A 27,576-nucleotide genomic window follows, 5' to 3' on the forward strand; every position below is an offset into this window, starting at 1 on the left:
TAGTTCGGTTCGGTCTTTGGCTGCAGCTTTCGTGACAAGTAGTAACTCACTGTGCTTGTGGCTTCTTGCTTTGTTTGAAAAATCTGCGTCAGCGTTAACCCCCAGTTCAGACACACACACACACGTAAACCTGTCATTCCTTCACATGGACAGTGTTTCCAAAACATTTCAACTAGTTTCCACACCCACATACATTATGACCACATGTCTGATATTGTGTCTGTCCCCCTTTCTGCCGCCAAAACAGCTCTGACCCGTCGGCGTCCACCTGCGGGTTTCGTGGCCTTTGGGGCCTCCGTGGATCTGGCTTCTTCACGCGTCCTACATCAGGCTTGGTCGAGAGAAGGTCTGGGGAGTTTGGAGGCCGAGTCGTCGCTGTTCTTCCTGCTGTTTCTGCGGCACGTTGTCCTGCTGAGTGAGGCTGCTGCCGGCTGGGAGTGGCATCAGGGGGGAGGGTCTACTTTGGCGCCTGGACAGGTTGGTGGTTTGTGTCAAAGTATCACTCAGATGGACACTAGGACCTGAGGTTTCCCCGCAGAACATTGCATTATAACGAGATAATCAACGGTATGTTGTGGCTGTGTATATATATATATATATATATGTGTGTATATATATATATATATATATATATATGTCTGTATATATATATATATATATATATGTGTGTGTGTGTATATATATATATATATATATATATATATATATATATATCGGCGTATAAGCCAATGGGCTGAGAGGCCTATGATGACAGGAGTGGTTAGTCATCCAATCTGCTCATCAAGACCAAATATTTTCACTGTACAGTACTGGGAATTTTTTTTTATGCTTGTAACGTTTGTATTTCTGAGTAAACTCAGATTTATTCCAGACAAACCAAACATATAAGCAAATGTAAAGGGTTACTCCGCCCATTTTTACATGTCAAAAATCAGTTAGCAAGTCATGAAAAAACACTTAGCAAGCGGAGAAGGTCCAACAGAAAGTTGCAATTGAGCTGCATCCTAGGGAAATGTAGGATGCAGTATCTTTGGAACTCGACCTTTACTAGACACTAAAAGTCAGGAGATCTTGACTTTAAAAAGAAAATCTGTATCTTCTTAAATCCACCAGATTCATGTGCAGGATTGGATCGTTGGAGCACGCAGGGGACAAAAGTGATGCAGAGATCGTGCAAATACTAGATTCTTGAATTCTTGCTCATGTCCGTCCATCGTAGCGGTCGTATTTGTCGTTTGTCGAAGTTTTGTGAGCCTTAACGTAAAGTCAAAGTAGCAATACTCTACAAAACATTACAATCAGAAGTCCTGTATTCAAAACTCCACCACTGCGTAATTGATGTACAGCACAGAAGAACCGTGAGCTTTTATTTCTACTACAATACACTGGTTCCAGACTTCATTTGGCCCCTTCTGCACAGAGGTCACAGGTCATAGGTCAACACCCCTGGACCTGTGAAATAACCTCACGCGCGTCATCTGCTCTGATTGTCCAGTGAGCGAACGCTGACGCAGAGCTCCTCTGTGGGAACATTGTGGAAATTCCTCTGCAACGCTGACGCACTGGTCTCCTGTGCTCGCCCCCCCCCCCTCTCCTGATGCCAACTGGCCGACCAGCGCAATTGGCACCATCGCTGGATGCATTAGCTAGTCGCCATGGAGACCGCTGGGGCCGGCCCTGGCTTGGCCCGGGACAGTGGCACAGTGTGGCCCGTTTAGCGTCACGCTGTGGCTAAATTCGATCGAGCCCTCGGAACGGGGGCCTCATCCTGCGGTGAGAGATCCCGCGGCTCAGCTGGTGGACGACTGCAGAGTTGATTCCATGAGGCCTCTCTCTCTCCTGCGTCGATTCCAGACACCTGCCCTGGTTCGGATGATGTCACCACAACGTGCACTTTGAAACTGTTGGCAGCGTTTCACAGACGAGATGAACTCGTGAAATGCGAAGAGAACTTAAATCCTCTCTTTCTGTTTTGTGTCTCTCGGCAGATGTTTAAACTCAATGTCACATTTCTTCTGTAGGCCTTTAATCTTGTTCACTGACGGGCGGAGGAGACTACAGAGTGAACTGAGGTCACCTGTCAATCACCGTCATCCTCTGTAAAGAGTGGATTTAGCCAGGAGCCATGGTGAGTGTGTGTGTGTGTGTGTGTGTGTGTGTGTGTCACACCTACAGTATGTGCGTGAGAGGTTTCCCAGGATAGCTCTGCTAAAGGGATTACATGGCGGAGGGATGTCTGCTCCATGTGAGACATGTATGGAAACCGGAGGATTAGACTCCAGTAATCGCCGTGGAGAGGAACCCGAGCGGCAGACACTCGACGGCACAGGAGAGAGGAGAGACGGACAAGAACAAAAAACTCTGTGAAGGGGAATAAAAGATGTCTAAGGACCAGCTGGAGAGCCTGGTGAAGCGCATGGAGGAGACGCTCTCCGAGATGGAGCAGCTGAAGCTCCACTGCGGCCGGCAGAGCGAGGAGCTGAGCCAGCTGGTGGTGGAGCTCCGCCGGGAGAACCAGGAGCTGGCGGAGAAGTACCACCAGCTCGCGGCGGAGATGAAGGAGGCCAAGGAGATCATAGACCAGCTGCAGGACACCAAGTACGCCTTCAACGCCAAGGAGAGGCAGGCGCAGAAGCTCAGCCGGCAGCTCTGAAGGGCCCCGCGGGGACGCCGGGAGACATGGCCGCAGATTGGATGAGACCTGGAGGAGGAAATTTAAAAAAAAAAAAGGCCGAGAGCGCGTGATAAAAGCAGCTTGTTGCTGGGGGAGTTCTAAAGACTGGGTGGGCAAGGAGGCTAAACTGAGCACAGCTGGTTTCTTTAACGTATAGGAAGGGTGGTGTGTGTGTATATTTTTTTTCTTCTTGTCCTCCACATGTGTGCGTTTTAGGGTCTGAGGAGGAGGACGGATGTAAAGTTTAGTAATGTGAACGTTTAAACCTGCAGTGAATCCTGTGGCACGGGGCTCCTTTTAAATCCACGGCTGTGCAGACTTAATGAGCAGGAGTCCGCAGCCGGATCGTGTCCAAGACGTCGTGTGGATGTGGAGAGTGTGGAATCTGGCAGAGGAGGAGGGAAAAAGGACTGTGCATAAGACATCATCGCGCTCATTAGGTTTCTATAATTAAAAACAACGACGAGCCGGGAAGCCAGGCTGTAAAACCTGGAAGGATTTTCGGTTCAGTCACATCAGAGCAGAAGGAGTCGGTGGTCACGGATTTTTAGGTCACTTTGAAAAGTCAAAGTGACCTAAAAATACCCGATCATCTCTTCCTTTCCTTAAATCTCGTGAGGTGTGAGACCTCGCGGTGACTCCCACCACACCGGGTCGACCTCCGCGGGCCGGGCCCGGCGGCGGACATTTTGACATTGGCGATAGGCGATTGGCTGTGTTCGCTGGCACAACACCAGGGCCGTGGAACCGGAGCAGCCAAACTTTTGTCATTCATACCTGTGCTGCGACATGTCAAAATGCCTGCAGCAGAAAAAAAAGGCCCTGCAAGAAAAAAACTGCAAAGGAAAAGAGGAAAAGCTAATGTGTTTTTTGACGATGTACCACCCGGATGTTTATTAGGATGTTTTAAATTCTGTTGAATGCATCGTGTAATTTATCGCTGTCAAACATACAGTAACGATGTTAGAACTACTGTGTGAGGTTCGATCGACCCTGAATATGGAATTAAATGTCCTTGTTGAATCTGAACGCCTTTTTCAAATCTTTTTAGAAAGGAGACCTATGTCACTGAGACAATACTTCATTTTAACTTTTACTTAAAGGGGCAAGTAAGCAATTTTAATCCATTACACTTTTTGTAAAAATCTGCAATTATCTCCTTCTGGACATCTAGACGACGTGCTGGCGACAGACGCTACGACTCGGGGGGGGGGGGGGTTTCAGGCCTCGCAGTCAGCCCGTCCGTCTGCCGTACCCGAGGCCGGGGGTTCGAGCCCCGAACCAGAGCGCTCAGATCACCAATGACAAGTAAGCTTTCTCCATAATCCCTAACTGCCCCTTAAAGTAACAACAACGCAGGACTTTCACATACATATATATATATATATATATATGTTTTTCAGTACTCACATGTGCATTGTGCAGAAAATATACATACGTGGTAATTTGTTTTTTGTGCTGCTGTACAAACCACTTGGACTATTCTGCAGCAGCAGCATCTCGGGGACGTTGGAGGGACACAATGTACTTTTTTGGAGCTAAACATAGACGACGACATGATGTACTTTCTCCTACGAGAGGGAGCTGGAGGAGGGAACTCGAGTTGTGGATGATGGTCCACTCTAATTACTGTTAGGGTCACGGTTACCTGTGCAGGTCTATGCTTTTCAATATCTATGCTCAGACCTGTGAGACCTTCCAGTGTAACCAGATACACAACACATATGGTTATTTAAATGATTTCTGTCTTTGTGCAGAGAGACTCTGGGCCCACCACGACGCTCCGGCTGCTTCCACACGCCCTCTCTGGATAAAGAAAAAAATCAAGATGTAATCAGCTGAAAGTTAAGCTCAACACAAGCACACATTACACCCGTCGTGTATTTTTACGTTAGCCCAAAATTACATAATTCCAGTTTTAGAGGCCATTGGGATGTTTTCAAAAAACCTCAGCCCCCAAAAAAGGGAAGAGGGACGAGGGGAGGGGACGAGGGGAGGGGACGAGGGGAGGGGACGAGGGATCCTTTTCTGGAAACATATATTGGCTGATGTTTAAACGTAGGTTTGGGAGTTGTGGTTTCCTCTTTAAAGCCCAAAATAATCACTTGTATCTGTTAGTTTCATGCAATCATGGCCATGTTCAGAATGATGTAGCAACTGAACAGTCAGATTCCTCCGAGAGCCCTTGTATCATTTTCTAAATTGAGATCAGTCTTTTGAATTATTGACCAAAAGAAGAAGAAGAAGAAATAACTCCTTGTTGATCCCAATGGGGGGAAGTCGGCAGCCAAAAGACGTGGATGAGTTCAGGTTTGAAAAGTAAAATAGAATGAGAATAATTTAAAATGGAAAAGAATAAATTTAATAGAAGTAGACACAATTACAGGAGTTGTCAAAATTAGGATTCTTTTGCTGCCTGTTATTCGTCCACAATGTTTCACCTCATGAACATTCATCTTTGGGTTTTTTGTTTATTTTGTGTTTGTTCACTATTGTCCATCTTTTTTTATTTAATCTTTATTTAATCAGTATTAAATGTATTATGTTTCTTTGCTCCTCTTTGACAGTAAACTAAAAAAACCCAAAAACATCATCTTGGGGTTTGTGAAACACGATCGACATTTTGTGACATTTTATGGACGAAACAACTGATCGATTGACCAAGAAATGAATCGACAGATTAATCGATTATGAAATTAATCGTTAGTCGCAGCCCTAACTGAGAACCAGAGACTTTCATAAAACAACAACCAACAACACAATCATACAGCAACAAGGAATTACAAACAGTTACAATGACCATAACAAAAAGCACCTATATAACATCCAAAACATGAAGATTTCCAGGGTCGTTTCTGCTTTATTTGTTTTTTAATGAGGTCAGAAGTGAAGGAAAGGAGCATGCCAACAAAACTCGAGGGGTTGATTCAGAATATCGAGTCCTGCACTGGACAGTCAGTCCTCTCTTTAAAAAAAATAAAATAAAAATCCATTGGAAGCGGAAAACTTTCCAGGGAGACGACTTTGGATGAAGAGCCTGGTTATCAGTGGGAATCAGACCCTCGTGTGGTCCAACTCTTCTGGGGCCGAGTACAGTAATAAAAACACGCCAACTGAATGAAATAACTGACTTGTTTCTTTTTACAGCCTGAAATTACAGAGCGCGCGTAAAAGCGTCGCCTCCGCGGTGCCGCGTATAATTGCGCGCGACGCGCGTTGGTTTAAAAGGCGCAGGAGCTTCCAACCAGCGGGACTTTCTCTTCTGCTTGTCGGTTTCCTGTTGGACCCCAGACACACACACACACACACACACACACACACACACACACACAGAGAGAGAGAGAGAGGGAGGTGGGCAGAGAGACGAAGGGGACCAGCCAGAAAACCCTCCTCTTATATCCAGGACGCGTCTCGCAGATCTCCTCAGACGCATCTTCCAAGTCGAAGCAGCTCGAGGGAGAGAGAGAGAGAGAGAGAGAGAGAGAGAGAGAGAGAGAGAGAGAGAGAGAGAAAAAGAAACTTCCAGCGTCCGATCCTCCAGCGGGTTTCGGGACCCACAGGAATCCGCGTGTGAACAGGGTGAGGAAGAATTATGATTATTATGATTTCACCTGAAGCCTTTCCTCTTATGATGACGGACTGTAGAAGCCCCTTGCCTTCCGGAGGGGAGTTTGGAGACAAACCGGGGAGAATCCACGAGAGGAGATGTTTAAATGTAAAGGGACCCTAAGCTCAACTTGCTCAGTTCATCATAGGAATATATGACCCCAGTTTTAATCCTCATGATTTACAGTTTTCCACAGGGGAGAAAGAAACTAAGAATACATTTGATTGTTGTGACATCTGTATAAACATGGGACCTCCTTATTATTCTCCAGACATGCCTCATAAGACAGGACCCTGCTTGCCCCTTCGCTGAGTCATGATGATGAATAATGGTTCATTTGGTTGATTTTTGGATAGAAGCTCGTGCAGCCTGAGGCTCGAGGATCTGTGAGCTCGGTGCAACAATAAGGAAGCGATGCAGAAAATCTCCCTCTGAACCAGAGCGGTGGTTGATCTGGTTCCAGATCAAGAATGATGTCGTTCGGGTCTGAGGAGAGATCAGCGGGATTGTACAAGTGTCTTTGTCTCAGGTTGGATTGAAGTGTGAAAGTCTGCAGTTTCCAGAAGGACATGTTTGTTTTACTGGGACATATCGGTGCCATGTGTTTAGTAGTATGGATTCTTTCTAGGGTTCTTGACTTGAAAAGGTTTTGTTCATCGCTCATAGACATTGAAGCGACTATTGGTTGGTCGATCTCAAAGTTCCTCATCGAGCTGAATCGCTGGACGTTCACGTGGCGTCGTCTTCTCAAAGGTGAGCGGATCCAAATCCAATAACTTTGGGTTTGTTGCAGTAAGTGTCAACATGTTACCTTGGGGGAAGCCCTGTGGGTCAGGTGGAGGACCCACGCGGATGTGAGCAGTCTCAGATCACCACCACCAACACCCCCCTGGGGGCGGTGACGCCACATGAAGTTGCTCAATTTGTTGCTCAATTTGTTGCTCAATTTGTTGATATTGGTGCGGCGAGATCAGACATCGTCTCTTCCTCCCCAGCGACACAACCGTCCCTCCGTTCGTCTCGGCGTACAGGGCAGTGTGGGGGCATTTGGTGGCCACCATGGCCAAACGGGCCAGAGGAAGTCTTGGCAGCTCCAGCCAAACACGCCCCTCCCACCCCCCAGTCCCAGCCCCCTGCAGGAAACCCTCCATTTGCCCTGGAAAAACAAAATAAACAAACAGCCCCTCCACATGCAACAAAAGATCCATTTTGAAGGGCAGTTAAACAATTAGGTGAGGAGAGGGGCAGAGGGAAGTGGCAACAATTCTCTGGTTTTAGATCCATGTAACGGCTTCGGCAAATACTTATCGTCATCATCGAATACTCTGGTGATTATTTTATCCATGAATTCATTTGTTGTTTGGTCTGAAAAGGATAAATCTGTGAAAAAATGTCCAAGGTGACATCTTGAAATGTCTTTGTTCGACCGACCAACCGTCGTAAAAAAACTCAAAGATGTTGGATTTACTCGTCACTGGAGACCACAGAGCAAACTAACTGCTGCATCAGTTGTCGTGGCGACGCTCCGCTCGATGACGATGGCGCGCTCGGAGATCCGCTGCAAAACATTCACCCCACGTTGGCTCATAACTCGCAACTTCCTCGGCCAAAGCAGAGGCCGATTTTCCTCCTCTCCAGTTGTTGCTGTCCTGCTCCTGCGGCCTCTTCCTGCCCTCACGGGTCTCCCGTGCACGTCGCCGCTCTTGCCGCCCCGGCTCGTCGCCGGGGAGAAAGAGGTCGCTCAACGTGTAATAACGCCTTTTATTGGTCACGGGGACCAACTCTGCATGTTTGTTTTCTCTCTCCAGGGAACGACGAAGATGCTCCTGCCTCTGTCGATCCTCCAGCTGCTCCTCGCTCCGGCTCTCGCGGTAAAACTCCCAAAAGGATCCACTAGAAAATGAGTGCACACTAATGGGGGAAAAAATAAACGTTACATGCAAAGTTCCCGTCCAACCAAAAAGCTCAGACGTCTGTCGCTGCGTTTTCTTTTCATGAAAACGATTGTAAACTGAATGTTCTTTGGCCGATGTTTAATGTGGATGTAAAGTCATTCCAATGGCCACAGTTCCAGACTTTCATGACGTACAGGGACGATGCAAAAGTGCCAAAAAAGGACATTTCTCTGAGATATTTCCGATCAGCAAAAGGCTTTTTTAAAACAAGTTTGTCTTCTTATCTATGACATCGAGACCAAAACTTCTGCCTTCTGTGCCATCAGCTCAGAAAATACAGTATAATATATCCTAACACTACACCTGCTGTTCTGGAGCTTTCGGTTGTTTCACTAGGATTCTTCACTATAGCAACCAATGATGGTTCAATTTGAAAGCAAAGAAAGCCACTTGATAACACAGATTAATGTTGATTCCCTTTTGAAATATATATATATTTATATATGTATATGTATTGTGTGTGCGCAGGTGCCCAGTGTGGACCACTGGGACACGTGGGGTCCGTATGGAGAATGCAGTCGCAGCTGTGGCAGCGGTGTGACCATGAGAACCAGACGATGCATCACTCTCAGGTAAGTCTCCTGCACATGTGATCTATCCATTTCTTCATCTGTACAGAAACACAACACACACTGTGTTCACTCAAACCCAGCCCGTTGTGTGGCTCTGAACACACACACACACACACACACACACACACACACACACACTCTCACACACACACACACTCTCACACACACACACACACACACACACTCTCACACACACACACACACACACACACACACACACACACACACACACACACACACACTGTCTGAATAAAGCTTATTGTGAGGTTGAGGGGCGCAGACCTGCATCTTGATTGTGAAAGAATGCCTTGAAGTCGCCGGGACGTGGGCTTTGTCTCCGCTCCCCACCCGACTGCAGGGAGCGGCCTCTCCTCACTGGGTGTTGTCCCCTTGGCGTCTGAAGAGGATCACATGGGTGGTGAACATTTCTCTCTGCCCCCCCCCCCCCCCCCTTGTTTTTAAAACGTGGTTTAAAAAAAAAAAAAAAAGATAATCCACATCAGTTCATCGTGTCTCTTTGCTGCAGGTGTGTTTTGGTTTAATAAGTATAAGTATAATTGAGTATAATTTTAGTCGAAAGGATCCATTTTGCGGTTGGTTCCGACACGACTCTCCTAACATCTGATTGAATGAGACGGATTATTGTTGCAGCTGCTTGAAATTGAGCTGTGGATTTAACAACTGCCGTTCAGCCGTGTGGTCCAGTGTTTCAGGCCTTTCCAGAGGATCACAAGACAAATCTAACTACTAATTTATGGTCTTTATTTTTCTTAGGTTTAAAGGAGAACCAACATGTTGGGAACCAGTGATTTGTTCTTCGCAAATGTCTTGCGTTTAATAATCATAATGTCTTTTAATCTAAAATCCGATGGAAGTATCTATCTTTGAAATGTGATGGAAATAATGATAATAAAATGGAAATATTAGTTCCTCAAAAAGTTACTTTCCACGTTAGCCCCCAATGTCAAATTAAATATCCACCTTTAAACTATCTCGATCATTTTCTGCCCCCACAAAATCTCCTCCATCGTGCAGCTGCGGTGTTCACGGCCCCTTTTTTTTTTACGGCCTTAAAAAACAGGAGCTCGTCAGAATGTGGGCGTTGCCTCCTCCTCTGCGATTCTGGCAAAGAACTTGGAATTCGATTAAAAAAGGAAAAAAAGTTTGACACGTTCCTCATCACAAAGATGCCCACCAGACAGAACACGTCGATTCTGAATGTCTCCCCCGACGTGTCCCGACAGTTCTCTGATCCACCTTGTTTCAATCATTTGATGCGTTTGTGTGACGGCAAAATGGTCGTGCAGCCAGTCAGTGAGTCAGACTGGTAGTGTGTGTGTGTGTGTGTGTGTGTGTGTGTCTGTGTGTGTGTGTGTCCTGCCCACTGCTGCTGCTGGATGAACACTGTCGTATCTTGTCTGCCAGGTTTCCCCGAATTACGCCTCTTCAGTGATGTGATTTGACAGGTTGAATCATTGTGTACTTTACAGGAACTCCCATTTCCCCCTAGATATTCACCTGAGTATGAACTGACCTGACCGTCATGCAGATGACTCAGTGGTTTGTCATTGCACGAAGGCCTACAGACTTTCCGAGCTCCCTGACATGTGGGATTTTAAATGGAAACGACCTTCTTTTTTTCTTTTTTTTTGGTTCACGCTCCAAATGTTTTCTTCTTCCGTCCCCGGAGTGAAGAGTTGAAGTTTCCGACATGTTTCAGTTTCAGCTTCCTGGCCCGCTGACAGGAGCGCGTGGCGCGTCCTCGGGCCGAGGGGGCGGGTACTGTTAGGAGAGGGCTCGATCATGAGTTGTCGGCGTGGCGTGGCGTGGAGGCGGGGTCGAAAAACAAAGGTGCCGCTTTCAAGGTTCGCCGGCGTGCGAGCGAGCGTGCGGTTTGTTTTTGTGCAACGCTCTGGGTTGTTGATGCAGAGGCCTCTGCCGTGCTGAGCAGTCAGTTTCTTTTATAGGCACGCATTAGAAGACGAATGCCACTTAGGGAGGCAACTGGTTATTTTCTGAACTCCCCCAGACGGTTTTTATTTGCATTTGTTGCTCTGCCGTCTCACCCGGTCATTAAGAGCTGCTGGGTCACAGCGATGACACAAGGCTTTTTATGCAATTTCAGTCTTAACATACACAGAGTGTGTTTCCTTGCTTCCTTCGCTGACACATGAAGTTTCTCTTAAAGCTACAGTGTGTAATATTTAGAAGAGCTTATTCACAGAAATTGAACATATCGTCCATAACTATCACATTTGTATAATCCCGATGTTTTTCCGTCAACTCTGAAGGAGTTAAATATAGTTCCATGAGGTGGACCCGACCTCCGTGTGAGTCGCCATGTTTGCTACGTGCACCAAACGCTCCAGAATACGTCGATTTTCGGTGCGCCACCATAAAGTGTCCCCTGTCGGGTGCTCAGTTGGTTGCGGTTTGCAACTTTACCACCGGATGCCGCCAGAAAATTACGCGTCACCACCTGGAGATGTGGAGTTTAAAAGAAGTGGGTGTTCAGGAGGCAGATGGAAGAGACTTACTATCCTGTTGTATGAAGGATCCAGTGATTTTGGTCTTTGCAGGAGTCTAAACACCAGAATACTCTCAACCTTTGCTGCATCGTTTTTTAACGATTTTCAATCCGTCTCTCACTAATCCTCCACCTTTATTTAAAGTGCAATGCTAAATCACTGGAGTAACCCTTCTCAAAGTGGATATATTTAATATATCATGTATGACTTACTCTTTTTTTAGTGTCCTTTACTCCTTTTTTTTTTTAGTTGTGAACTCTGGACAATTGGGTCCAGTCGTTTTCCGGAATTTGCCATTTTATTTACATTCATCAACACGCCCACTATTCCCGCATGTGCTCACTCGGACGTTTATCGTACATTTTACTTGGGCGCCGGCAGGGAAATATCTGGAGCAACATTTGCGGAAATTTGTGTTTCAAAAAATGTCAGTGCACGTGTGAAAGCAGCCTCGGTCGGTCCGACCTTGTAGCGTCAGTAAGACCTAGCAGGAACTGAGAGAGCTGTAAGAGACACGACTTCCCCCTCCAGCCGTGAGAAGATGAGGTCGACCACCTGCAGTCGGCCAAAAGTGTCTCGACCTCACGCTCCGTTCTCTACAAACAGGACCGACGGGGGACACAACTGTGTCGGACCAGAGAAATCCTACCGCTCCTGCAACATCCAGGTGAGAACACACACGACCCAGACAAACACAAAATCTCAAAGCCTCCTCGTTCCTTTCGACGGTACGATTGTCTGACACGCCGCCCTCCCGCCGTTCCCCTCAGGACTGTCCCGAGGGATCCAGGGATTTCCGCGAGGAGCAGTGCTCCGGGTTCGACGGCATCGACTTCCAGGGGAAACGCTACAAGTGGCTGCCGTACTACGGAGGTCAGGAGCAATAAGACGCCTAGACAATAAGACTTACTTGACTTGAGCACCGCACATGAATAGATTTTCACGCTTGACGTTGATTGTCCCGTGTCTGACAGCGGAGAACCCCTGCGAGCTCAACTGCATGCCCAGAGGAGAGAACTTTTTCTACCGCCACCGCAGCGCTGTGGTCGACGGGACACCCTGTCACCCGGGACGGAGGGATGTGTGTGTGGGCGGAGTCTGCAAGGTAGGAAATATGTAGGAAGAAACATGCAGTGGAATATAGGGGGAGGGGGGAAAGTCCATTTAAATCTTCCACGTTCCCTTAGACCTTGACAGGAAAAAAAGTATTATCTTAAAATCCGACCGTCATTTCTGTCCAATTCTTCTACAGTAAGTTTTTCTTTCTGATTATAATTTTGATCTGATATGTGCCAAAAATAGGAGAGTACACTTATCAGCCGTCATGACTTCATGGTAGAACCAAGAAATAGTTCAGCACATTAACCCCTTTGGCATTTGTAACAGATTTGAACGGACCAGATTTGACATGATTGAGTATTTAGCTCCAAAGAGGCCGTTTGTTTTAGATCTAGCCGCTGCACAATTACCCACAAAGCCCGGCCGGACGAACGTGCGCGAGGCGTGAACCTTCCTCCTGCGGCGCTCTGCCAGGAACTGAAATGCCTCCGACATGTCGAGTTCTTCCTCACCTCCACCACACGCGCAAGGAGAAATGTGAATCCCATTTCAAATGCTCTGCCGCCGCCCTCCGCCCTGCGAGGGCTGAGCCGCAGCACGTTGCACCAGTACAGTGAATAGACATGTGAGAAAAAACACAGAGATGGTGTCAGACCCTGTATTAAGTTCGTCCATTCATTCTGAGTAAATCCGTCCACGTCCTGCGTCACTTGGTTAATCGGAGCGGACGCGGTCGGAGGAGCTGAGCTGAGCTGCGGGGATTAGAGATTAGTTTCCCCCCGTGTCAATGTCAAACACCTCAGCGGCTGCCTTGACCTCCTCCTCACGCCACACCCCGTCTCTGCAACCTCTGACCTCCGCCTCTGCGGAGAGCAGCTGTCTGACCTCTCCAGTTGTTGGTGCCTTTATTCCTTTACCACCTCGAGCTCCTGATTGTCTTTTCTTTTTCACAAAACCGAAAACACCTTTTGCGCCCACACACACAGTTTATTCCTGTTGAATGATGCCCTGTGTGTTGTTTGGGCACTCGACCCTTTAATTCATTTTTCGAGTCGTCGCCCTTTGCACGGTTCGTGTCGTGAAGTGGAGTCAACACCGGCTGCTTATTTTGAATGTGCTACTTTTATTTTCGTGTGGATGATTCTGGCTCTAACACCGTTTTTTTCTTCTTCTTATAAACAAAAAAAAATCAAACCCAACAAAAACCCAAACACCCAAACAGTGTTTAGATCGTTGCTGGAGACTGAAATGTGAAGTCCGATCCGCCCTATGTCGCCTTTGGCTCGAATAAATACATGACACGCGTGATCATTTGAAATAAAAATCAAGGTTTGCGTTTTTTCAAACACAGACTTAACACAGCTGTGATATATTTGCAGTGGACAACATGAACAGGATGCAGAATTAAAAGTGAATATCTCTGCAAATGAATATTCTTCTCACCGTTCCTTATGAAATATATATATATATATATTTTTTTTTTTCCTCTTCTCCCCGTCTGCAGCGTCTGGGCTGTGACAACATGCTGGAGTCTGCTCAGCAGGAGGACCCCTGCCTGCAGTGTGGGGGCAGTGGACAGTCCTGCCACCGCGTCAAGAACAGCTTCTCCGTGCGCGACCTGCCAACCGGTGTGACTAACTGAGACACACACACACGCTGCCGGATGTGTGTTTTATTAGATCGTCACATTTGTGCCAACGCGAAGAAAACTATTTTCCAGCATTGATATTAATGACTACAACACACATCGTCCGGTCTCACAGTCTCCTTTTTCATTGGCAGTATCCGTTTATGATTATTTTTGCTGTCTCTTACAACTGTGGAGTTGTTATAATTTCATAATTTTGTCAATCGAAAACATTCGCCTCCGCTTAAGAGTTCAAACTTTGGACATTTAAGACTGCGTGCAGCTTGTTGTGTCTATGAATGCATTTCCAGTGTCATAGTAGAGTTTTTATCCGTTTGTGAGTCATGTCTCGTTTTTCATCTCAGGCTACAACCAGATGTTCATCATCCCCGTCGGAGCCACCACCATCAGCATCAGGGAAACCGTGGCTACGCGCAACTACCTCGGTGAAAGGGTTTGACTTTCTACGAAGAGAATCAGAAAAGCGTTTTCATTTAACCGCCAGTATGTTAATGTGTAACTGGGGGTTTTTTTCGCACGTCCAGCCATCAAGAACCTGCGAGGTGAGTACTACCTCAATGGCCACTGGGTAATCGAGTTCTCCAGGGCGACACCGGTCGCCGGCACGATGCTGTACTACCAGCGAGGCGCCGAGGGCGACAACGTCCCCGAAACCCTCATCGGCCGCGGCCCCACCACCGAACCCCTCGTTGTTGAGGTGAGACCACCGGCGGCAGATAGACCGTTGCTTTTGTCGGATATTTGTGTCTTACCTTTGCCTGTCAATTCTTTAACACCACATCTCCAATGCTCACAAGTGGATTCAACAACATATCTGAGAGTTTTATTATTTATTTATTTTACATCATCGTGGATATTCTGCGTCAAAGTGAGAATTTTTGGGCCTCGGAGAGGTCGGAAAGACAAAACTATTAGAATTCAATCATCATTAAATCATTAACATTCACAGCAAATGTCACTTATGTCAGATTTTGAGATATTTTGCCGTGGGCCAAATATTGACCTCAATTAAAAAAAAGATCAGCGAGTCGTTACCACAGAAGGGTTCATCCTCTGAGGATCATGCATGTGAACCCGTGCCCTTGTGCTCCATGTTGTCGCCCCTCAGCTGATCAGCCAGGAGCCGAACCAGGGGGTGGAGTACGAGTTCTACCTCCCTAACGGACGCTCCAGGGAGGGCTACTACTGGAGCTTTGGATCCTGGTCCTCCTGCAGCAGAGAGTGCGGATCAGGTTGGGGTCTCGCACAGTGGCGTCAGCACATCAGAATACTTGAAGTCCTTGTTTGAAGCTTCACAGTCCCCCCTCTGTCTCCTCTTTAGGCTACCAGTCTCGGTTGGTCTTCTGCACCGTCGACAACGAGGCCTACCCCGACTATCTGTGCGCGTCGCTGCCGAGGCCACAGACCAACCGTACATGTAACCCCCATCCGTGCCCCGGAGTCCGCAGGTAAATCACGAGTCAACTCATTGACAATCCCATTTAGAAGATTTAGAGGGCAGCGTCCTGAGAGAAGATGACCTCACACACACACACACACACACACACACACACTGATGTCGTCGCTCCTCCTTTTGTTATTTGCTCGTCCATTTGCACACACGTAACTCAGACCACTCAACCAGATGAGTGTTTGACTGTGTGTTGTGTGACCGTCTGAAAAGGATGGCGTACCTGTACCCGCCACACTTGTGGACAGCCTCACAGAGACCCAGAGCCCATGTGTTCAGGTAACGCCGGGTCTGTGGTCGTAGTGCTAGTTAGTAAGTAGTTTAGGTGACTGCAAACAAAAGGGTGGGGGGGGGGGGGGGGGGGGGGGGGCGGGATCTGAATCATCGAGCAATTATGTTCCACCGGTCACCGCTGATCTCCTGAGCGTGCACAGATGTTGTGACGTGAGTACTTGAATTAAGATCCGTCCCGTCCTCCGCATTGACTCCTGGAAAACCAACGAATCTTTAGCAATCGGCCTCCGAAAGGTGCCAAAAGGCCGAAAAAAGGTGAAACGAAAGAATGCGTGCGTGTAGTCCGTGCTGATTGAGACGTCTGTCCCACACTCTCCCCCCTTCAGATGTGTTTGACTGTAGCGTCTGTGTTGAGCGCGTCGCCCGTTCCTCCTCCGCGCGGGGCCGGGAACGACGGCGCGGGGCAACCGTCCGGCTCAGAGATCACCGACACCTTCGACGTCTCTCCCCAGAGAGATCGAACAGTGATTTGACACCAGATGTCCTTCAAAGACCCCCCCCCCCCCCCCCCCCCCCCACCACCGTGTGGCCCCTGTCCCTGATCCCTGAGCTGGGCTGCTGCCTGACCGCTTTAGCAAACTGTCAAAAACTCTGTCGCTGTCCATTAACGTCGCTGATGTGCGGTGAGGTGTTGGTGGGTCAAAGGTCATCATGCAGGAAGGGGGGGGTACACATATGAATGGGACGCAGCAGCGGCGGCGGTGGTGTGGTAGTAAACAGCCAGGGCTTCAGTCTGTGACTCTCTGGTATTTCCTGCTTCTCGTCTTTGATGCCGCCGCCGCCGCTCAGAAACCAGAGATGTCTGTGAAGCTCGGGTGGCGCTAGACTCCGCCCCCGTTATCTCTCAATTTAAAGATTCCCGCTGCAGGGAAGACCACAAACACCACATGTCGCATGTGGGAGCTACATTTGCAGCAGTGTGAGATTTTTTATCGTCGTAGAAGAACATTTTCCAGTAATTACTGCTGCTCGTAGTTAAACTAACCCAGAGGTGAAAAATAGAAAGCGACTGGTGGCTGGCTTTTCCCTTTTAACACTTCAGTCTCGAAAAAGGATGTGTTGTTTTTAACATCGTCGTGTGTTCAGTAGTTTCGGTTAAAACAGTGCATCCTTTTATGAGCGCTTGCATTTGAAGGGGTTTCATTCCAAGACGGACATGGAATATCTTTTATCACTCACAATCAAAAATGCCAAACCTTCACTGTTCCCGGCTTCTCAAACGTTTAATTTAAGATGAAATATCTTTGAGATTTTGAATGTTGGTCGGGCAAAACAAGCTGCCCCAAGTCGTCCCCTTGGGCTCTGGGAAACTGGCATTTTTCACTATTGATGCATCGCAGATTTATTAACTAATAATGAAAATAATCTTCAGTCGTAGCCGAATTTGTACTTCGATGCTGCACAAACCTTTTCATTCCCGTGTTTTTCAATTCAAAAGAAGCGTCTCCCCTCGTTGAGATTCTCCTAAATCCTCTGAAGGAAATTCCCATGTTTTGTATTTGATGCCGCTCAGAAACATTTACCTGCCCCAGAACAGAACATTTCAATCTCAGCACCAAAGCCAAACATCCAGCATCACTTTGTGTCTCTCGTATCTTGCTGATTTTGGGATGAAACGCTTCCCAACATCTCCATGACCGTACTCCGCGGTACAACTGTCCTGACGTCTGTCTCCCGTCTTTTCCTCCTCCCTTCCCGTTGGGGTTATTTCCCAGCTGGAACACCGGCGAGTGGAACGCCTGCTCCGTCACCTGTGGCGGAGGCTCCCAGGTGCGCAGCGTGCGCTGCATCTCCCACGATGCCGCAGGGCCCCGCGTGGTGGAGGACGCCGTCTGCGCTGCGTACGCCGAGGCACCGCCGACTCTGCAGACCTGCAACATGCACAAGTGCGCCGAGTATCGCGTGGCCGGCTGGAGTGCGGTGAGTGAGCTACCGCTTGGCGACCGCGGAATACATTGCCATTTCTTACCAAAGGCTATTTCAAACAATGACAAGGACATCTCCTCCGTGGAAATACCTTTCAAAAAGCAACTCTCTGTCGTCGCGTCCGCAGTGCTCCGCGACCTGCGGCCCAGGCCAACAGACCAGGGGCGTGACCTGTGTGGGCTCGGGCGGGCAGAGGCTGGAGGAGGCCTCCTGCGGCACGTTGCTCCGCCCGCCCGCCGTCCAGCCCTGCGAGGTGGCCGCCTGCCCCAAGCAGATCAGCTGGCACGTTGGCGAGTGGGGACTGGTGAGTTGGAACGGGCGACGGGCAGCAGGGCAAGCGCCGTCAGTCGGGTCCTGAACGTGAAAAATATCGTGTCGTCACTCTCTCCAGTGCACTAAGAGCTGCGGCTCTGGTTCTCGGGAGCGCCAGGTGATCTGCTCGGACCGAGAGAGGAACCTGTACCCTGTGCACCAATGTGGCGCTCACCCCAAACCCTCCGCAGTGGAGCGCTGCAACAGACAGGCCTGCTACAGCCCACAGGGTGAGCACGACTGCTTCCACACAATTTATCATCACTTCCATTTCCATTGTCAACTTAAAGGGGCAGTAAGCGGGTTCTAAAGCAGGATGCACGCTCTTGTAGAAAAATCTGCGAATATTTCCTCACCGTCCGTTGACCTTTCGCTTTTGCGTGTGTGCGCCGGGAGAGAAAATCCAGGTTTTTAGGCGCAGCCCAGGCTCCGTCAATCAAAAACGGTGGGAAAAAAAGGTGCGGGCCGCACCACACGACGCCGCGGGCGCAGTTTGTAAACTTCACTCGTCGACACTTCAAGAGACGTGCTGGCCGGTGGCGCTTGCGACTCCGCGGTTTTGGCCTCGTGGTCCGTGCGTCGGACTCCCGCAGCGAGGTCCCGGGCTCGAGGGCCCGGCCCCAGCAGTAAAACATCACAACAACAAACAAAGAGCTTTCTCCAGAATCTCTTACTGCCCCTTTAATGACGCACTCGCTCCTGCTGAAAAATGTGTTTCACGAGACATTTTCACTGGACCGAAAGCCTCTTTTTGGTTTTGAGCTGATCTTCACATCTTCCAATCTTTGAAAATAAATCTTAAGAAAAAGTCGTGAATACAAAGCCCGAGATCGGAACACGTCACAGGGCGGTTCAACCGCTCTCCTCCGCGATGAACTCAACACGTCTCGGTTTGTGTGTGTAGACGTCCCCAGCGTCCAGCACCCACAAGGACACGACAACACTCAGACCGGCTTCCGGCCCTTTGTGCCGAACGACACAGCAGGTGAGTCTCCATCTCCGTGTTCGTCTGTCCATTGATTGGTTGATTGATTGAGTTCCAGGAAACAGTATATCTTTCATTTGACAAACTCAGAAGGAGTTCGCAGCCGGAACGTTGCGCGTTTGTATTTCTTCAAAAAGCTACGAACATCTACAAACTGCGACTTTTGCAAAGTTTTGGCGTCACAGTTCGGACCAAATAAAACTAAATGTAGGTGTGATTGGACCCTAATCATTTCTACCCTCCAGTTCCCCTGCACCCCCCTGTAACCCCAACAGCACCCACACACCCACACACACACACACACACACACACACACACACACACACACACAGACACACACCCACCCACACACCCACACACACACACACCCACCCACCCACACACACCCACACAGACACACACACACCCACACACCCACACAGACACACAGACACCCCCCCCCCCCACACACACACACACACACACACACACAGCCCCCTCCCCCGTCCCCATCCATCCCGTCCCAGCACTAATTATCCAGGCCTGATTGACATGTTTTCAGGGGTCGTCGGGCATTGTCGGCCTTATTAAAATTTTTCCGGGGCACTGAAGTGTGCGAGCGCTGGTGGCGGTGTTTTTTTGGCAGGTTCTGGCATTTTTCGGGACCGTGTTGTTGTCCCAGGAATTTTTTTTTCCCGAGTTCGAGCTCTTGCGTGCGTCCATTTGCTTTTGAGATTATTTATTTTCTGATTGCTTCCTGGCGTCTCGTCGCGGTGCACTCGCCACCAAGCGATTTGTGTTTTTTTTGGGAAGACGAAGCAGAATTTTTTTGGGGGGTTTCAGCAGTGTGTTCCTTTCCTATCGGGGTTTCTTTTGTGTTTCAGCTTCCTGTGAAATCTCTCCGTGTGGCCTCGAGCACAAGGGATTTAAGCTGTGTGACTTTGTAAAGCTTCTTGTGTGTGCGAGCGTCTCAAACCTCTTGTCTAATTTAAACACATGAACGTTGCGAACCCTCAGTCCGCAGGCCAGAGACGGACGCGACCCAGGCGAACACAGTCCACGACCCTCACGGCTCCGCCCCCGCCCTCCACTGTAGCCAGTCGCACTACGGCTGCTGCCCAGACGGACGCACCTCGGCTGGAGGCCCCCAGGGTCTCGGCTGCCCTCGGGGCCCGGCGCCCACTCCTGTGCAGCCCTCCTGCTTCCAGGCCAGGTATCCAACCTGTCATTACACTGTGGCTGAGTCTGTTGTGGAGTCTTCACAGGTTCATGTTCGGCCTCTACGGCCGCCAATCAAAGTCGGCGGTGTCACAATCGCGTCACGCCTTTGATTATGTAACATCACACACGTGGGGCCAACTGCTTTGGCTCAGTGGAAACGAGCGAAGGCCGCATAATGGGGGGGGGGGGTCCTCTTAGCGACGGTCTCTGGGGTGTCACTTTTACGGCTGTGTGACCGCTCCAGCCAGAGACACAATGATTGCCAGAGTGAACGACCCGGTTGGAGTTGACAATGCCAGTTGCTATTTCAGACGGTACTCTCAGCACAAACTGGTTCATTTTATTTTTTCAACTCTCTTCCCTTCTCGTCCCTCTGTGTCAGTTACGGCTGCTGCCGAGACGGTGTGACGGCGGCTCGGGGCCCCCACAAGGAGGGCTGCGCGGAGTTTGTGGCCCCCGCACCCACTGTGAGCAAACCTTTGATCGGAAAATGTCCATTACAAATGTCCAGAATTAGTCACATGTTTTGGGTATGGGAAATAGTCTTATGCACATTATTACCCTTGAATTATTGAGTTTGGTGGCGTTATTAGATGGTGTAAGTGGAGAAAAGGCCATCAGATGACCCGGACATCCCTTTCAGCTCTGTTACGCAGGGCTCGGCACTTTTAAACGAGATAATGTAAAGTAAATGGAATTTTTAAAAAAAAGAAGGGAATAAGCCTTCGATTTTCATCCTCTCCCCAGGCCGCTCCTTCTCTCCCCACTGAGAACGCAGTGCAGTGCAGGACCACCGCCTACGGCTGCTGCTATGACCGCACCACGCCTGCGGGGGGACCCAGCGGGGAGGGCTGCCCCAACCCGCCCAACCACAGTAAGAGTCGGAAGGACGCAAATGTGCACAGTCCCACACAATATCAATCTTTTTAAACTCCAACCTTTTGGTAACGTCTCGGCCAAATGACAATCTTCTGCTCACGTGCAATGTTCTTCTATCTTCTTTCTGGAGATTCTAAACCTTTGATCAAGCGGACGCGATGGATATTGATCCAATTTTCTTTTTTTTTATAGTTGTTTTGGGGGCGATTTAGAAAAAATAACTGTAGAAAGACGAGATGAAAGAAATGGAAATGGGGAATGACGTGCAACAAACGAATCCCCGTCCGAACAGCCCCTCGACTTCTAGAGCAGCTCGGTTTAACTTTGATCATATTTAGATTTATATTTATCTTTAGACTTTACGAGAGAAACGCTGGTGACGTCCTGCTCTGCTTCTCTGCTCTCTAGTCGAGCGCTCCATCTGCTCCCTGCCCCGCGGCGCCGGCTCCTGCAGCAGCTGGGTGCCCCGCTACCACTTCGACGTCATCACCTCCCAGTGCGCGCACTTCTGGTACGGAGGTTGCCACGGCAACAGCAACAACTTCGTGACCCGGGCCGAGTGCCAGAGCGTGTGCCAGCGGGGGCCGCAGCCGCCGGTGGCCCCCGCCGGAGGGCCCGCGTCCAGGAGAGAATCGGCCCCCGCCAGAGGCGCTGGAGCCGGGGGGTCCACCGCCGGAGGGTCAACGGGCGGACAGTCGCGCAACATGGGCAGGATTTTCACAGTCCAGGGAGGTTCGACCGGCGCCACCGGCCGACAGGCCACGAGCGCCGCCGCCAACGCCCACAGAGGCAGATTCTACCTGCGGGGGCGCCGGCCCGCGCCCGTCACCGCTGCACAGCACAGCAGCCCGGCTGCGAGGTAAGACCCCCGGGAGACCCAGGGCGCCCGGCCAAACAAGCTCACCACCCGCCCCTGCTCCCGCCCCGTCACCTCTGGCCTCACGATGCTCCTTAGAGGCCCCCCCCCCCCGCCGAAGGAGCCCTGATCCACACTGGCCCGTGGTGATTCTGAGTAGGGGCCCGTCCCAAAGACAAATTAGGCAGCATCATTCACTCGACCCCCCCCCCCCCCCCCCCCCCCCGCAGAATATGACGTTATTTTAAAATCTCTTCGTCAGTTACAAATGAAGCATCTGTAAAAGACTAAATCTTCGCTTTTTTACTAGTTTTAGAGAATAAATTTGCAAAGTTATAGGGTAACTTAACCCCCTCCCTCCCTCCCAAAAGCTTGTCTTTGCTGACCGCTGGTCTGGTTTACCTGGTGTTGAGTTACTCTTTTTTTTTTTTTTATAATTATATGTGCAACAGAATATCCCAGAAATGCTTTATTTTATACCTCATGCTCTTTATGTAAACGCACACGTGGCTCTTGTGAAACTCCTGCTCCAGCTCCACAGACTCTCACTTCTTCACGCCCGCTTCAAGTAGCATCACCTCATTTATGTTTTGTTGTTTATTTTACCTTGACAAAATGTCAAACCTCACAGCGACCCCTCGATGGACAGCTCTTCTGTTTTTTTGTTTGTTAATGCTTCTGGGACTTTCCTCTGTCTGCGTGGAGTCGATATTAGCCGTCTTGTCGCTCACCGGTGCCTCATGCCTCACCGCGTCCGTCGCCGTCGGCCTCTGTGTGTTTTCCCCTCCATGTCTTCCGATCAGACTAATAAAGGTTCTGCTGTGATGCCTCACGTCATCGTCTGTGTGTCGTCCCTAAACGCTTTGTTCGTTTTTCCACGTTTCAAAGTTTGTGTAGCTGTGGGTTCTTCCGGGGATTTGAGAGGAGACCTTGCCGGCCCACCTCGTCCTTCCTGGGATACTGTGGGTTCTATCCGTCGTTAATGAGTTTGTCCTTCGTCTCCTTGTGTGTCGGCATCACCTTTTGGTTTTTCAACATGTGTCGACATTGTGGTGTCTAAATTCATTGTTTTTGAGGTGAGGGAGGTCTGCAACGTTTGTCTCGTCACTTTTCATGTTGCATGGGTCTTTTGTGTGTGTGTGTGTGTGTGTGTGTGTGTGTGTGTGTGTGTGTGTGTGTGTGTGCGTGTGTGTGCGAACGCCGGGTTTCCTCTCTGTCTCTTCTCCCCTGCAGCCCGGTGGTGGCCGCTCTTTATGTCTGCTTTGGTGGCTACTAATAAAAGTGCCAACAGTGGAGCATAAAGTGACTCTTCCTCGTTCTTTTTCCTCCTTCCATTCTCCACTTTCCTCTCTCCTTCCTTCCTTCCTTCCTTCCATCCGTTCCGTTCCTTTCCTTCCTTCCTTGTGCCCCCCCACGTTTCCTCAGTTTGACCCTGGGAGAGGTGACCATCGATAAGTCCGACCCCTCCACTGTGGAGGCCTTGGTGGGCCAGACAGTCGTGCTGCCCTGTAGGGTCAGCCCGCCGCCGTCCTCCACCGTCGTCGTGGAGTGGAGGCGAGACGGTGTCCCTCTGTCTACCCACAGGTCGGTAACACGCACACACACACACACAGACACACTCGCACACACACACACACTCACTCACGCACACACACACACACACACACAGACACACTCACACTCACACAGACACACACACACACTCGCACACACACACACACACGCACACTCACACACACGCACACACACACACACACACGCACACACGCACACACACACACACACACACACACGCACACACACTCGCGCACACACACGCACACACACACACACGCACACGCACACGCACACGCACACACACTCACTCGCACACACACACACACACACACACACACACACACACGCGGTCAGTGGCTTTATACACATTTTCACTTTGCTCTCTTTTGACGTTGTTGTCTGATGTTTTCCTCAGGCATCACCAGCAGCCCAACGGCTCCCTGTTGGTCGGCCCCCTCACCAAGTCGGACTCCGGTTGGTTTTTGTGCGTGGCCACTCGGGAACGTGAGCGAGACCACCGCTACATTTACCTCTCTGTCTCAGGTAAGGTCGTACACATGTGCGTTTTTCCTCAAGGAACGACCCACAATGAGATCTCAAAGTCTCTTGATTAAAGAATCATTTCATTTAATTATATTTTAAGATTTATTCCATTCCATCTGTGGTCAGAACTTTCGAAAAAACAACTAATGACGTGTCACTTTTAGCACATTAAAATGTTCTGTCTCCGTCACCAGTTGCCTCTCAGTTTTTATCAATGTGTAAATACACAACAGATATCCATATCAACAGTGCAGCGAGACTCCAGCAAATTCCCGATTGTCGCTGCAAAGGCTGCGTCTGAAAACACTTTCGCTCCCGGTGCAGGCGGATAATTGGGGCCAGATTCGGTCAAAAACCCTAATTCGAAGCGACCTTGACCCCAATTAGTTCGTCACACGTGAAGCCCGAGGGACCGGGGGGGGGCTGATGTCACAGATGGAAGTCAGGGCATGCTGAGTCTTTATGAATGATGTGCTGATTTGACATTATGTAAGTGCGTTATGACCGTGTCTCTCACAGAGGGATCGTCTCAGCTGATTCCCACCTCGCTGCCCAGGGACGGTCCATTCCCTCGGTAAGACACGTCTCCGTTGTCTGTCCAGGACAAAGCTTCGCTGAATGATCCTTTTAATGACAGAAAGTGTGGAGACATTGAAGATAACAGACACGTAAACACCTTCAAGAGGCAACCGACAATAGCCCGAGGGTCGTTCTATCGTCCGGTGTGTGAACGACGACACGGTCACTGACATCAGGCCCACCTGTTCCCCCGTGACCATTTCTCTCAGGTTCAGCATCGACCGCTCGAGCCCGTCTCTGCTGGAGATGCGAGCAGGACAAACCGCCCGACTGCCCTGCGTCGTTGTCCCTCCCTCGGCTCTGCAGTCCGTCACCGTTCAGTGGACCAAAGACGGACAAACCCTCAGCGGCTCCAGGTAATCAGGGCAGAAATAACAACAACAACAACAACAACAACAACAACGTTAAAACCATAACGATTGGCCTAATCGATTTTTGGGGTGTCGATGTGAGTGTGGCCTTCTTGCCCTAACTGAGCGCTGCGTTGCAGGTTCACCCAGCGTTCAGACGGCACCCTGACCTTCGGCGGCCTGAGGTCGGAGGACTCTGGTGTCTACACGTGCACGGCCTCCAGTCGGCAGCAGCTGGAGCAGAGACAACTGCAACTCAGAGTCCAAGGTGTGTTTGAGCAGAGCATCCGGTTATTTTGACATGATCAGCACCAGAATCTACTGACTGAACCACTGAGCGTTGTAGCTCCACGTAGTTACCAGCAGATGGCAGTAAAGCTCAGAAGCAAATATTTTATATTGGTGTCAGCGTTAAGCGGCTCTCTCCATCAGGACACATCTGGATTATGAACTGATAGGGGCGTAGGGACTCTTTCGAAATAAAATACATGTAATTTGATCTGATGTTTTTCCCGGCTTCGTCCTCCAGCGGACCTGAAGATCACTACGGCTCCTAATAACATCCAGGTGTCTGAGGGCAGAACAGCCCTGCTGCCCTGTGTGGTGTCGGGAGACAACATCAACATCCGCTGGTCCAGGTGACATGAATCTGATGAGGTTTCTCACGCGGAACTGATGCTTAGTTTCAAGCTGCCAACCATCAGCAGCCGTTGCGGAAGCGACACAAAGCTCAGCGGGCCTTAACTGACTTTCCTTGTTTTTTATTTCTCCCCCCTTCGACCACAGAAACGGCGTACCGGTGCGTCCAGACGGTCGTGACATCCTGCTGTCGTCCGACGGCAGCCTGGTCCTGAACCGCGTGAAGCCATCGGACGAGGGCACGTACACCTGCAACGCTTACACCGGCATCTACTCCGTGAGCGCCACGGCCGAAGTGAGGGTCATCAAAGACTCGCAGCGAGGTGAGCGCCGGGGTCGCACGTCGGCGCCATTCCTGAGGTTCTCGTGATCCCGTGTGCAACATAGTTCGCGTTCAGGACGAAATGAATTGTTAAATTCACCAGATTATTTAGTAGATGTGCACACAAACGTGACAACACAACTGGAAAGCTGAAATTGTCTGTGGCTTTCGTACAGTAGCTGGATTCGATTTTTGTTTTCCTTTACGGTTTATCAGGAAGATTAAGATTGTTTCTGGACTAATTATCAGACTTTATTTCATTTTACCTTTATTTAACATTTGAACATTATTCTGTCTAGCACTACACTTGAGATGCAGTGAGTCAGAACTAGAGCCCGACCGAGAGGGATTTTTGGGGGCCGATGCCGATACATCGACATTAGGGAGTACAAGATTCCAGATACCGATACATATATATATATATATATATATATATATATACATGTATAAATGTATGTATGTATTTTTGATTCTAAGACGTGGTTATCAAACCTTTTTGACAAAGAAATCTGATTGAAACTTGATATTTTAGTTTAATCTTTCTCATAAAAAAACAAGTAAAAATGACAAATACAACCAAATAAATAGAACTTGAATAAAGAAAAAACATTCATTTGACCTAAAATTTAACTCAGAAACGCACATTTAAAGGCTCATATCAGTTGGCCGATGATATCGGTCTGGTTCCATCGGCCCGATACCGATGTGTCAGTGAAAGGCTGATATCGGCCGATATTATCAGCCAGTTGGAGCAAAAAGCACAATCTTTCTTCTAGACAAACGTGGTTTCCAAATGAATGTTCCCTACAGAAGCACCTGGGCCACTGTCCCGGCCATTTAACTTGAACCTATTTACGAGGCACGAATGCGACCTGTTGCAGGTGTGGACGTGCCGCCCGAGTGCGTGGACCAGCCGGAGCTCGCCAACTGCGAGCTGATCGTCTACGCCCGACTCTGCTCCAACTCGTACTACTCCAGCTTCTGCTGCGCCAGCTGCACGAGGCATTCGCAGAAGAGCGACCGGCCCGGCCGGCTGGGCTGAAGCCGCACAGATATTTTCTCTTTGTGGCACAAACTGTGGGGGGGGGGTCGGCAGGGTCTCTGACTTTCAACTCTGAACTGCTGCATTTGCCAAAAGGACTTTGAAAGCGTTCATGTCGGACCAGGTCGTGCAGAATCCGACTTCAGGAGCTCAAAGACGGAAAGGGCCCGGTTCCCTGGAGTTCATCAGGGAGTCTGGGCCTTCCAGTGTCCGTGTGATCCTGTAGAGTCTGTCCAATGTGACGGGTCTAAACTCAGACTTCCTCTGCTGTTCTCCTCTGTCACATTCTTCTTTTTTTTTATCATTATTAAATTAAGTTATTGATCACTGGACCGACCGCTGGCTTCATGTTCTCTGTTTTGAAGAGAACCGCGTGGCTGATGCAGGACGTTAACACATTGTGGAACTACGTCACATCCGCTGTAGTTCTGGTGCGCCGACGTCTTCGCGGACACAGGAATCCGCCCGTTGCCGATTCTGTGACACGCGAGGAGCTGAGGCCGGACTGTGTTTATTTTTAATGTAATTATATGATAATAAAGTCATATTTTGATAAAAAAAAAAACAACCTCCCGTCGGTTTGTGTCGCTCAATGACCA

General features: G+C 49.3%; 1 protein-coding gene across 5 annotated transcripts; it reads left to right on the top strand.

The window, feature by feature from the left end:
- The first annotated feature begins 189 nt into the window (after window positions 1–189).
- paplna (papilin a, proteoglycan-like sulfated glycoprotein) lies at window positions 190–27,542 on the top strand. 5 transcript variants are annotated; one of them, XM_047327170.1, is made up of 28 exons: window positions 354–477; window positions 2,022–2,128; window positions 8,090–8,152; window positions 8,705–8,808; window positions 11,943–12,003; window positions 12,107–12,209; window positions 12,311–12,441; window positions 13,900–14,023; window positions 14,388–14,468; window positions 14,568–14,740; window positions 15,152–15,275; window positions 15,365–15,491; window positions 17,503–17,707; window positions 17,841–18,017; window positions 18,105–18,255; window positions 18,930–19,010; window positions 20,007–20,202; window positions 20,593–20,677; window positions 20,958–21,084; window positions 21,498–21,948; window positions 23,371–23,529; window positions 23,918–24,045; window positions 24,565–24,619; window positions 24,834–24,980; window positions 25,115–25,242; window positions 25,504–25,612; window positions 25,761–25,936; window positions 26,817–27,542. In XM_047327170.1, exons 2-28 carry the CDS (start codon window positions 2,126–2,128, stop codon window positions 26,975–26,977), a joined length of 3,630 nt encoding a protein of 1,209 aa, XP_047183126.1. In that variant the 5' UTR covers window positions 354–477; window positions 2,022–2,125; the 3' UTR covers window positions 26,978–27,542. The 5 variants fall into 5 exon arrangements, with proteins under 5 accessions (XP_035466522.2, XP_047183128.1, XP_047183126.1 ...); XM_035610629.2 differs by lacking the exon at window positions 2,022–2,128 and having other exon boundaries at window positions 190–477; XM_047327169.1 differs by lacking the exon at window positions 354–477 and having other exon boundaries at window positions 758–2,128.
- The last annotated feature ends 34 nt before the right edge of the window (window positions 27,543–27,576 follow it).

Source organism: Scophthalmus maximus, chromosome 15 (genome assembly GCF_022379125.1).
Source record: "Scophthalmus maximus strain ysfricsl-2021 chromosome 15, ASM2237912v1, whole genome shotgun sequence".
NCBI classification, from domain to species: domain Eukaryota; kingdom Metazoa; phylum Chordata; class Actinopteri; order Pleuronectiformes; family Scophthalmidae; genus Scophthalmus; species Scophthalmus maximus.